Source organism: Nyctereutes procyonoides, unplaced genomic scaffold, assembly GCF_905146905.1.
Source record: "Nyctereutes procyonoides isolate TBG_1078 unplaced genomic scaffold, NYPRO_anot_genome, whole genome shotgun sequence".
Classification (NCBI taxonomy): domain Eukaryota; kingdom Metazoa; phylum Chordata; class Mammalia; order Carnivora; family Canidae; genus Nyctereutes; species Nyctereutes procyonoides.
Window position 1 is genome coordinate 21,954,884 of NW_026575135.1, and position 13,171 is coordinate 21,968,054.

Here is a 13,171-nt window from a genome sequence, read left to right on the forward strand (position 1 = left end):
CGTTTTTCTGGATATGACATACCGCACGCACCTCACAGTGGTCAGAATGCCTACGTTCAAAAAGACAAGAAATAACATATACTGGTGAGGACGTAGAGAAAATGTTAAATTAATGGTTACAAAGTGTTTGTCCCAGTGACAGGCACATGGGAGGGCCTCAATGAACATAGTCAATTCTGCTGCTGCTGTAGTTAGATATTTCTCCTGTCTCCCCGTTCTGGATGTCTAGAACTCACATGGGGACAATGTATTTTGTCTCTGAATGGAGCACTGGCTGGTCTGGGACCAAAGGGAAAGCTCAGAAGACAGTGGCATCTGCTGTATGCTCTTCTCCAGTTGACCTTCTCCCAGTTGACTGTGTCCCAGTTGTTACCTTTAATTGGAGGCCCCAGGTATGCTTAAGGCCTCTACCCTATGCACATTTGACATTCCAAACTTTAGATTGCTTCTGGGACTAACAGAGTCCCTGTAGGAGATCACAGCTGCTGCTTGGGGAATCCTTTCACTGCTGGGGAAAAGGTACCCTTGGGATCGCTGGGCTTCAGATCAGGATGACAGGTCCCGTCCAGGAAGAGTCTGTAGCTGAGGCACCTAGTCAGCCTGCACAGCTAGGAGGAAGGATGCGAAGGAAACCGCAGCAGAGGCTGAAGTTCCCACAAGGATGTCAGCAGAGAAGAAGAAAGAGGATCTCAGGGGCAAAGGAAGTCCAGCAGGGGAGTGTCTGGGGTCCTTCTGTGGCATCCGGGGCCTGGCCCAGGGCACAGTGAGAAGCTGAGAATTGTGTCCGGTATCAGAAGACCCAGAGAAGTGGCTGCAAGCAGGATGCAGGTAGGGAGCTCTGGGCTGGGGTGGGGACAGGGATGGTGGCCATGACTTCTGAAGAGCATTTTCCAAAGATAGACTTGCCTCCTCACCCTGCCTCTGCTCCAAGAACCTTCCAGCTGCAACTGACCGTGAGCAGCTTGCTGGAGCAGAGAGGAACAGCTGAGGTAAACCCAAGCAGTCCCTCATGCTCTACAGAGCTCACTAGTGACCAAGCCCCTGCCCTGACACTGCTGTTCCATCCTCCCTGGGAGGAGCCCAGACCCTTGGGAGGAAAGCAGCCTGATTTCTTGCTGAGATTTCCCAGAAGACTGAGCCTTGCTCAGGGTCAGAGGGTGAGCAGACAGCAAGTTGGGACCTATCATTGTCTGTGACTCCCAGTCTGTGGCTAGTTCTTTTTTCCTCACTTTCTTCCTACCCCTCTTTCATGGGGGAAACAGTCCAAGACTCCCAATAGATGCCTGAAACCACAGAGAGTCCTGAACTCTGTGTATCCTGTTTCTTCCTATATATACATACCTAGGATCAAGTTTCATTTCTAAATCTGACACAGTGAGAGATCAACAACAACCAATAATAGAGATGAGTTATGACAATATACTGTAATGAAAGTTATGTGCATGTGGTCTCTCTAAGTATCTTATTGTACTGCACTCTCCCTTCTTCTTTGAAGAAACAAGATGAGAAAATGGCCACACGATGAGCTGAAGTGAGGTGAGTGACCTAGACATCGTGATATAGCTGAGCCTGCTATTGACCTTGTGACCATATGTCAGAAAGGCCATCTTCGGCTGCAAACCACAGTTGGAGGTGTTGGCAGGGCAGGAACCGAAACTCTGCCAAGCAAAATGCTTCTTTTTTTTAAAAGATTTTATTTATTTATTCATGAAAGACACAGAGAGGCAGAGACATAGACAGAGAGAGAAGCAGGCTCCTCCCCATCAGGGAGCCTGATGTGGGACTCGATCCTTGAACTGGGTACTCACCCTGAGCCAACGGCATACACCCAACCGCTGAGCTACCCAGGCATCCCAAGCAAAATGCTTCTAATGAGGAATTACTATACTGAGAATTTCCCCCCTGAACACAAAGTAATTTTTGCCCATTGTATTAGATAATTTGATAATATTGGGGTGTCTGGGTGGCTCAGTCAAGACCATCTAATTTGAGTATAAGAGTGTGTACACATGTATTCTTCCTCCTTTATTGTAGTGTAACGGTATACAATTATAAACATAAAGTCTAAAATTTCATTATATGAAGTGGCATCGTCAGCCATTTATTAGTAGGTATTTTGTTTCCCATATTCATTCATAAATATGGCTGTGATGAATGCCTTTATTGAGAGATACTGGCCTTCTGCTCTCATTGATCCTTTAGAATTGCTTCCCAAGGCTGGACTTCCTGAGTTCCGTGGGCCTTTCATGTATTCCGTTTCCTATGCAAACTGCTCCAGAGAGGCTGTACGTGTGCATGGGGCTCTGGACCACCTTGTGTTCCCGTCCTCTTCTCAGCTGCCTGCTAACTCCAGAGATCAGTAGTGACCAGCCCACAAGCAAGGCTCTGTCCCTGGGACAAGCTGAGGAGTCATACCTGTAGGATGCAGCCACAAAGGTAAAGACTTCCCTTCCTTTCCTGGCTCTCACAGGCTGACACCTGGCCACCAGGGGCTGTAGGTGTCAGAGCTCTTTGTTCTCTTCCACCCTGAGTCTCCTCCAAAGCCTGGCACAGCATAATTTCCTGCTGGCCATGTCTTGAGGGGAAACCAAGTACTCAGAGCTCTCCTTCACACACACACACACACACACACACACACACACACACACACACGGGCGTCCCACACATCGAAAGGAGTGGGCTGTCCCCTTCATCAAAGTCTGCTCCCTGCCTGATGAAGGAAAGTGCTGGACAGCTCACGACAGAGTTGGGATGCCCTGGGAAGCACCTGTTCAGCCCATTCACAATGCACAGGGAGAAACTGAGACCTAGGACTGGCTCAAGCTACACAGATATCCATGTCACAGACAGGGGCAGGCCCCACAGCCCTGGGCTCAGTGTGCAAGATCTTCCTAGCCATCCAGTTCATTCCAATTGAACCAGCTTTCATTCAGCATGGCAGGCATGAAGGACTTCCATGGCAGCAGCTCTCACATGGGTCAAATCTTGTGCATCTCTCATGTCCACAGCACATTGTCCATGGAAGAAGCTTCTGTGTACACAGCTCTGTCTGAAAAAGTGGACAGGATGGCCTCTCTCACAGAAGCCACCATCCCTGGTCTCCAACCACAGCATATCCTAGTCACTCTTGAATCCTGCTTGTGGCATTGACTGCTATATTCACTTTTCCTTTTCTGGGGCTGGGAGAGCCACGGGGAGGAATGGGAGACAGGCTGGGGCAGAATTTCATGGTGAAGCACCCAGAATGGGCCTGCACTGAGCACTCGGGAGCACCCTCATGTGCTGAATGAGGGATGGGGCAAGGGTCCTAGGCTTGCATGGAAAACACAATGAAACCCATGGTTGCATAATGGGGGCAACCCTTCCTCATTTAGATCGGGCTCCTCTGCCGGGCACGATTGGTACCTCCTTCTCCTCCCAGAAACATCTGGCAATGTGTGGAGACATTTCTAGTTGTTACATCTCAAGGAGCAGGTGCTACTGGCTACAGGTGGGCAGAAGTCAGGGATGGTGCTAAACATCCTATGATGCACAGGACAGCCCACACGGCAAAGAATTCCCCAGCCCCAAGTGTCACTAGTGCCGAGGCTGACAAAGTCTAGGTTCAGGGCATGAGCTACTCTGCCTGAGAATATATCTGACGTAAAGTCCTACCATGACTGAAGCAAGAGCGTGTGGACAATGAGACAGATCAGAGAATACACAGGGCTGGTATTGGAGAGACAGACTCTCTTAAATATCTGTGTAGCTATTTGGTGGAAAGAACCCAGGTTTGGCACCTGGGATCCAGCCCCAGCTCTGTCACTCAAACTTAAGAACCAAATCTTTGGCTCCTCTGAGCTTTGGTTACTTTTACCCATAAAACTTGAATGATAACATCTTCTCTGTGGAGCGTTGCAAAGAAGTGGCGCAGAATAGATGGTCATTAATATTAACCACTTATCTTCTACCCTCCACCCACTCCTACACACACACACACACACACACACACGTGCACCCACACTCACACCATGCAGGCACACACACCACCTCAATTAATATTTTTTATTGGAGTTCAATTTGCCAACATATAGAATAACACCCAGTGCTCATCCCATCAAGTGCCCCCCTCAGTGCCCGTCACCCAGTCACCCCCACACCCCGCCCACCGCCCCTTCCACCACCCCTTGTTCGTTTCCCAGAGTTAGGAGTCTCTCATGTTCTGTCTCCCTCTCTGATATTTCCCACTCATTTTCTCTCCTTTCCCCTTTATTCCCTTTCACTATTTTTAATATTCATACACCACCCCCATTAAGAAAGAGCTATAGACATATTACAAGTGGGGTTTCTGAATACAGAGTCTGGGCAACTGTAGCTGAGAGACGGGAAATCCTCTACACAAAAGCACGCAAGTCCTCCTGTAAGCTAGCTGCTTGCATGGAACACCACAATGGAGGCAGAGTCAGACATTACCCAACAATAAAGTATAAACATGAGGGGACAAAGGAAAACATTCCATAGTCACCGTTAGCTTAGAATTTCACCAATATTCTAATGAGGTGGGATTAGAAGTGAATGCCATATATCCTGCTCTGTGATAACTGTCGCCAGCGTGGTCATTAAGAATGGAGTTAACTGGTCAGTAAGCTCATGGCTCTCATCCCATAGTGTGGGTCACTCGCCGGGTTACTGCTTCCATGGACTTCATAAAGCTCTTCCCCATGAGGGCACATCCCCACATATTGCCATTAATGTGTATTAAAACAGGCAGACCTCAGTACTGACAATGGTCACGTCTGTGTTGCGGAGGGTGGGCAGAGTCAAGAAGTCATCCTCATGTGGCTGAACGTTTACCTAGGCTTTACCCTGGCTGGATTTAGATGAACACTTTTAAACAAGTTCCTTACAAATGGAATCGATGTTAAAAAGGCTTGAACCTTGGTAGTTGTAAGAATTGGATCAGCTTGGGAATTCTCCTCCCCGAGAATATAAGAAAGCTGAGATTACATGAAATTTCTATGCATGTATATCAAAAAGAAGTAACTTATAGCATTTTCTAATGCTCACCATAAAGCAGAGGAAAAGTCTCTTCTGACTGGGGATTAGCTCTGCTGAACTCAGGTCCTCTGTATATTACCACTTTACTCAAACTTGGGCAGATCACTTCCCCCTCTGGGCCTCAGTTGCTTTTACAGGCAATGAGAGAAAAACTCCCTCGCAAACAGCTGCGTACAATATTGCTAAACTCTGTTCCAGCCTGGACCTTCTCTCATCTGAGGGGTAAGCACACCTACCTATTATCTCTTTTATCTCTCATACACATACGCTCTCCTACTACGTAGCTGGGACTTGACGGCTTACCAGATGCCTGAGATGCTTCACAAGAAAGCCTCAAATGCTGCTTTTGTGCTTTGGTGAAGAAGGAAGGGGGAACACATGGAAAAAGCCAACTGGTCCTCCCCTGTGGCGGGGTTCATTCTCCTGGGTCTCTCAGACCACCCAAGGTTGGAAAAAATGTTTTTTGTGCTCATCCTCCTGATGTACCTGGTGATCCTGCTGGGCAATGGGGTCCTCATCCTGGTGACCATCCTTGACTCCCGCCTGCACACACCCATGTACTTCTTCCTGGGGAACCTCTCCTTCCTGGACATCTGCTACACAACCTCCTCAGTCCCTCTAGTGCTGGATGGCTTCCTGACCCCCAGGAAAACCATCTCCTTCTCAGCCTGTGCTGTGCAGATGTTTCTCTCTTTTACCATGGGAGCCACAGAGTGTGTGCTTCTGGGCATGATGGCATTTGATCGCTATGTGGCCATCTGTAACCCGCTTAGGTACCCTGTGGTCATGAGCAAGGCTGCCTATGTGCCCATGGCTGTCAGCTCCTGGGCTATTGGTGGTACTGCTTCTGTGGTACACACATCCTTGACAATTCAGTTGCCTTTCTGTGGAAACAATGTCATCAATCACCTTGCCTGTGAGATCCTGGCTGTCCTGAGATTGGCCTGTGTTGACATCTCCATCAATGTCATCAGCATGAGGGTGGCCAATGTGATCTTGCTGGGGGTCCCAGTTCTGTTTATCTCTATCTCTTATGTGTTCATCATTGCTACCATCCTGAGGATCCCCTCAGCTGAGGGGAGGAGAAAGGCTTTCTCCACCTGCTCTGCCCACTTCACTGTGGTGGTCATCTTCTATGGGACCTTATTTTTCATGTATAGAAAGCCCAAATCTAAGGATACCTTGGGAGACAACAAAGAGGACCTTTCAGATAAGCTCATTCCCCTCTTCTACGGAGTAGTGACCCCCATGCTCAACCCCATCATCTACAGCCTCAGGAACAAGGACGTGAAGTCTGCTGTGAGAAACCTGATGTCTCAGAAGTGCTTCACCAGGTGATATAGAAGGGCTCCACTGTGGTTCTCACCCTATTGGAGAAAGGACTTTTGAGCATTATAGCTGCCATTCAAAAGACAAGTCAAGTTATCCAGAATGGTCGCTTGCCCTTCAGCCCATTTTCAGTGAATGATTAACTTCTCAGATGTATCTTCTCAGTTTTAGTCATTTATCTGAGAGTTTCAACACATGCCAGACATTGAAGCTCTAATTACATATACAAAGACACTCTGAACACATATTAAAACCGAGCAGACTGGAACCATTAGAGTGAGTTGAATGACCTGTACTGTGTCTAAGCAACACAGTTGGGAGATCGAGGGATCTCCCAGAAACATTGCCATTCCTCTTGGATTCCCCAGGTGAGTCAGAGCAACAAGGAGAAAGTGAGAATTTTCATTGTGGACCTTTTTTATGATACTCAAATTGCCTGAAGTTCTAAGAAGAGACAAAGACAAGTTCTCCACATACAGAGCTTTTGGGTGGGAACAATCTATTCTGATTTACTGAATTTCTTTTTATTTATGAGAACATTGAGGCTATTTTTTCTCAAGGTAGTTCACTTCATGAAACACTGCTAATTAATCAAATGTAAGAAGGAGTATAGAGTTTGAATTTGCTATTCATCACTTACAGCAATTCCCAGTAGAATGCTAGTATTCAGTTAGATTTTCACCCATATTCTGATAAAAAGAAAGATGGTATAGATATGATAGATGGACAGACAGACAGTGGCTAAATATGTTTGAAGACTTTGGGGGTGAGGGGTGTAACATTTGACACCTTTCTTTGTTTTAGGACTTTGACACGTTTCTTTGTACCAGGACTTCTCAAAGTGTTTAGTATGCTACAGTACACTGTGAATGTCCAAGACACGTAAACTCTGTAGCATTTTCTGAGCATCCATAGCTCAGCAGGATAAAAGTTGGAAAGCATTTTCATACCTATGACCTTGGGAGGGTTGTTTAAACTTTCCCAGTCTATTTCTTCATACTTTAACACCTAACCCCTAGATTTCACGTGAATTCGATAGGAAATTATAGATAAGTGCCTTGTAAATGTTAAGCACAATGGAACTAGAAGATAGTAGTAGTATTTGTATCTTGAATGCTGCACAGTCCTGTGTGCCGTGTGGATAAGAACAAGACATGGTCCCTAGCTAGACGATACACACCCAAGATGAATGAGAATTTCAAAGATGGTAGCAGTTGAAAAGCAACATTTTGACAGCAACTTCAAGGAAATTCTTTGAATATGGCAGACTTATTTAAAAAGAGAATTTAGAAAGTTGATCCAATTTTGAGACTAGATGTTGGCATTGGGAAGTTTTGGCTTCAAGTGATATTTACATTTTCTTATACTTACTAAAACAGAGTTGCATAAGGATACATATTTTGTTAATAATATTTCCTATCCTTCTGTTCATCCTGTTCCTGATTTCCACTTTGCACCAGTAGAGAATAATCTTGCCATTGCAAATACACAAATGACATCTAGCGGCCATTTAAGCAAACTTCAGACGCTTAGTGGAGCCATGCCTTGAAGAGGCTTCAGGGGGTTTTCTTGTTCAACCCTATGGCATGCAGTTCCTTTCCAATGTCCCTGATTGTAGTCAACAGGCATTTGTTTGGAACCTCCAATGACAAAGAATTCAATACTTCTGTATTCTAACTTTTTCATTCAGCCCTAGCAATTTCCTCCTCAGTATGCTTAACTATACCCTCTTAGCTTCTACCTTCACTCTTAGTGAAGAGTGGGCTTAGTGTCTTTACATGAGATGCACCCAATCTCTTTCCTTCTAATATATGAAGATAGTTCTTCTGGTTCCTCTAGTTCCCTGAATCCCCTCCAGTGCAAACAGTCCCACTCCTTCCTCCTGTGCCAAAAATCACCCAACTTTATCCAACTGCCAGGTGCAGAACTGTTTCTAGAGCATCATCAACAATGGCAAGAGTTCATGATAATTCTGAAAACACTTGGGAACAATAATGATGCTGCTAACTCTATTTCCCCAGAATAACTGAGATTAGACTGGTATAGAGAATCACTCTTGAACAAGCTCAACTTTTTGATATGCTGTCCTCTGCACCCTTGCTTTTCCTCCTAGTAAAGGCAGCCGTATCATTTTATATTATGGATGACATGATCCTAATATAATTGTTAAGATAAAAATCACATAAATGGCTAATTCTACTCTTGCTCTCCCATTTCACATTCCTTGTATTTGAAATTCAGCCACCTGTCCCCTTGCCCATGCTTTCAAAAAGAACAAGATGCATCAACAGGAACAAGACAACAGAATCTGAGGAACACTGTTCTTGGACTCAGGTCATCAGTCTTTCTCAAAAATTATTGCTATCGTACCATATGATATAGGAATCCATTTTCCAAATGACAATAATCAGACTGCATAAACTTTGAAAGATTATTGGTCTCTACCACAATAACATTTATTTCATGGTGATGGCTGGACCCTAGCTAGTGGTTGACTAGAAGCCCAGGAATGATTAGGAGAAGTGATTCGATCCCCTTGCGGGGGGGAATTGATTACTTTGAGAGGATGTATTAGTTTCTAGAGGCTTAATGAGGTTAAGGGCTGATGAGGCTTGAGGAAAGGAAGGTCATAGAAAATGTCTGGATCAATGGTGATTGTATTTTTGAGGTTGAATGATTTGATGAGATAAGAATTTTGATAAGATTTATAATTCCTGCTTCAAAATCAAAATAAAAGGAAAGGTTTCAACTATAAGTTTGATCATCTTGAGAAGTAACTTTTTTGGTTTGCTAAATATTAAAACTTTAAAGTCCAAATGAGCTATGCTTAGTTATTTAAATATATGAAAATATTCAGTTCTCTCTCCTGCCTTTCCTTGTGTATTGTACATCAGGGTCAGTATTCACTCCATTTGAGGCTCATCTGGCCTCTTAAAAAGCTAGCCGCAAATAGCTCTCAATAGCACCTCTGGGCAGACACCAAAACAGTAAATCCAATCCTAAGTAAAATGTAGTGGCTCGCCAATGTTTTTAACAGTTAGGAATTATAGGAATTTAGCCATAGAATTTGAAAATAAATTGAAGTCTCTATTTAGCCATTTTTTGTTTTTAGTACAGACCAAGATCCCGTTCATTGCAAAATGTTTTCATAGGCATGAATGCTTGTGTTTGATCCAGGAATAATAAATGATTGACTGCTACCCAGCAGCAGGGTGGGGTGGGATTCCTGGCACTTTTATTTTTTTAAGCAAAGGAAAAAACAACTGAGCAGAAATGTGTTCTTTCAACAGCTTTTTGTGGAAACATAGATTAAAGAGACCTGTTTTTTAAAAATTCCTTATTGCAATAATTACAAATATGGCTACATGAAGCTAGTGGGAATACCACTTAAATCAATATAAGTTATCTGACCTAGATGTTGCCTTTAGGGGCATCAGCAAACAAGACATCTTCAGTTTATTAAATTTTTTATCTTAATGAGTTCTGAGTTCAAATATTTTCTTTTTAAATATAAATATTTGAAAAAATAAATATAAATACTTGCTTTTGTTAAAGCTAATTTGAAATTCTTGAGCATTGACTTGCATATGCACAGAAAAGCTCAGTTTTGTTGGAAGAAGCTAGGAAATCCACTGTTGGAATTTTAAAAACAGCTAATGTGTTGTAAATCATTAGATCTCATGGTGCAAATTTTTACAATATAGAATAATATTTGACATTATTTTAAACAAAACCTGATGCTAGGCATCAAAAAAGAAAAGTTTGTCTCGTTTAAGAAGTGTTCCAAATGGGCAATTCTCAAACTTTTTGTCCTGAAAATTAGCATTACTTAAAACATGGATAATATCTCACATTGATGAGAATAGAGGGAAATACTCTTATATTCCATTGATGTGAATGTAAAGTAGGTCAATTTTTTTAAATATAATGCTGCAAGTGGGCACCTGGCTGGCTCAGTTAATAGAGCATGCAACTCTTGATTTCTGGGTTGTGAGTTCAAGCCCCACACTAGGGTGTAGAGATTACTTACAATATAATGCTATAATAATAGGTAGACATACAGAACAAGGACATTAATTCAACCACTTTCCAAGAAAGAAAACTAAGTAGCCTAGAAGTCCAAAGCCCTGTTTCACAAGTGGTGTCCCCATGCATCTACTGTGGGGATGCCAGGTTTAGCAAATCAATATACAGAATGCCCAATTCAACTCAAATTTCAGATAAAGAAGAAATACTTTCATAAATAAATACATAAAAATACATATATCTAAAATGTATATATTTTATAAGTATATATACTTATACTAGAAAAAGCTTTCATTGATTATCTGAAATTGAAATTTTACTTAGTGTTTTATCTGGCAGCCCTAGTTTAATATAAAATAATAAGAACAACAAGAGAGGAAAGTTTTACCTTGCTGCTAAAAATCCTGTCCCAAGTCTCTTCTTTTATGATACCCCTTCCCTCAGGGAATGATTATTGCCAATATTCTGTCATAGGAATTGCTCAGCTAGTTTATTTTATCCTTATCCTTGGGTCTGTCTTACAGTGTCCTGCAATATTCTTCTTTCATTTTGCCTTTCTTTTCCATGCCTCAGTCTTTTCAATTTCATTTGCAGTTAACAGTTCCAAGTATATTCAAGAGTCCATTCTCTTACCTACCTCAAAACTAAAGACTGTTACATTTCCCTAGGGAAGGATATGAGAGATCAAATCCAGAACAGAGAGCACAAGTGACAAGTTAAATCTTTGGGGTGCTCAGCTGCAAAAGAAGGGTTGTTTCACTACCCTTGGTGTTTTTAGAAGTAAGCAAACAGCCCGGAATAGATGAGCAAAGACAAAATTCTTTCAAGAACATAGAGTTTACCTGGAGCCTGATTAGTTCAAATCCCATTTATCTTGATTTACAACCACTCCCACCCTGACCACTATCCAGAACTTTGGGGGCTTAAAATGGGCTGTTACAAATATAAGAAAATAGGATTAAATCAAATATTGAAAATTATATAGAAATTTGGACTATGACTTGATATTTGATGATACTATTTATGGTATGGTTATGGTGCTGTGGCTACAGTTTTAATGAGTCTTTATCTTTGAAGTACATTCCGGAATATTTTCAGGTTAAATGATATTTCTGGAATTAGCTGCTGAAGGTAGGAGGTGGAGTGTGTGGAAGTATAGATGAAACAAAATAAGTTTGTTGAAGGTGGATAATAGGTACCTGGAAGCACACTATTCTCTATGCTCTTGTGTATGTTTGAAATCTGCCATAATCAGAATTTTTAAGTAAAAATCATCATACCCATTCAGTGTAATATTATTCAGCCTTAAAAGGGAAGAAAATGCTGGCAAATGCTACATGAATGAACCCTGAAGACATTACGCTAAATGAAACAAACTGGTCGCAACAAAACAAAACAAACAAGCAAAAAAACCAAATACTATAAGATTCCACTTATATGAGGTACCTAGAGTATTAATATTCAGAGACAGAAACCATAACAGTGGATGCCAGTGTCTGGGGGAAGGGGATGGGGAGTTCATGTTTAACTGGTATAGAGTTTTCATTTGGGAAGATGAAAAGAGTTCTGGGGTGGTGATGGTTGCACTATGTGAATGTACTTAATGCTATTGAACTATACACTTTAAAATGGTAAATGTTAAAAAAATAAAATAAAATGGTAAATGTTATGTATACTTTATGACAATAAAAATGATACCAGTTTAGTTTTATAAGTAAAAAGTGCTACTTTCATAATGCATAACACAAATAAAAATGGGAAATGGCAATAAAATCTGAATACAGGGGATTAGAAACTAACTTTTAGTTCTTGAAAAATAAACACACATCCTTTTTGAGATGAGGGGGAAAAAATCTACCTCTTAGTCTCCCCAGATGGCAAAATTAAGCTTCCTTTTAAATATATTTTATCTTTGAATTTATAAAATAAAGAGAAATAGTAATAAACAAATAAATAAAAATTATCCTAGGAAAATAAGCAAGCATTGCCATGAGACAGTGTTTACCCAAATGATTAAGTATGACAATTTCTACAAGCCCATGTGTCCTCACGCTCCCTAAGAACCAGATCACAGAAGTCAGTTGAGAGCCATTACGTATTGCTGAGATCTCTGTATTGGCCATCTTCCCCAGCATATACCCTTGCTGCTTTTCCATATTCATCTTCCTTCCTAGGGGATACTACCTTTCATTCTAGTCCGTTTGGTCCAATTCTGGGAGCTTTTCCACACCAAACAAAAGCAGAAAGCAGATAAAGTGACAAAGCAGCAACTCTTACACAATTCTAAGAAAATCCCAGCACATGGCTCAAGGTGGCAAGTTTGTTCTCAAAATTAAACATCTCATGCTTGCGTTCTCTGTTTTTAATTTTCTACTGCCCTGAAAGATAACTGACAATACTCAGTTACCTCTAAAATGTCAAATTCCCTGGAAATAATTGAATTCTTGCAGTGTTCCCTATGCACCCATTCCACCACCCATATCTCTAACTCAAAGCAGGTGCCATGGGCTTGGGCTGAAGGCTCTATGGATCCTCTGATCTGGGGCCTCACAGGATACTGACCCTCTAGGGAATTCATTCTCATATAGTGACTTGGCCATGCTGTGGGTCAACCACTTCTACATCCATATACCTAAGGCAAACAGACTGAGCAACGAGCAACATGTAGTGAATGCAGCAAGAAAGATCCTGTCTCCATACAGCTAAAGCCAACAAGAGAAGATGGACATTGAATGAACAATTATAAGAGTGATGAATGCCATGATGAAGCATAGAACAC

The 13,171-nt window shown here is 42.2% G+C and overlaps 1 protein-coding gene across 1 annotated transcript; it reads left to right on the forward strand.

Moving 5' to 3' along the window:
* The first annotated feature begins 5,415 nt into the window (after positions 1-5,415).
* Positions 5,416-6,375, forward strand: LOC129495060 (olfactory receptor 2S2-like). Its single transcript, XM_055302380.1, has one exon. It carries the CDS (start codon positions 5,416-5,418, stop codon positions 6,373-6,375), a length of 960 nt encoding a protein of 319 aa, XP_055158355.1.
* The last annotated feature ends 6,796 nt before the right edge of the window (positions 6,376-13,171 follow it).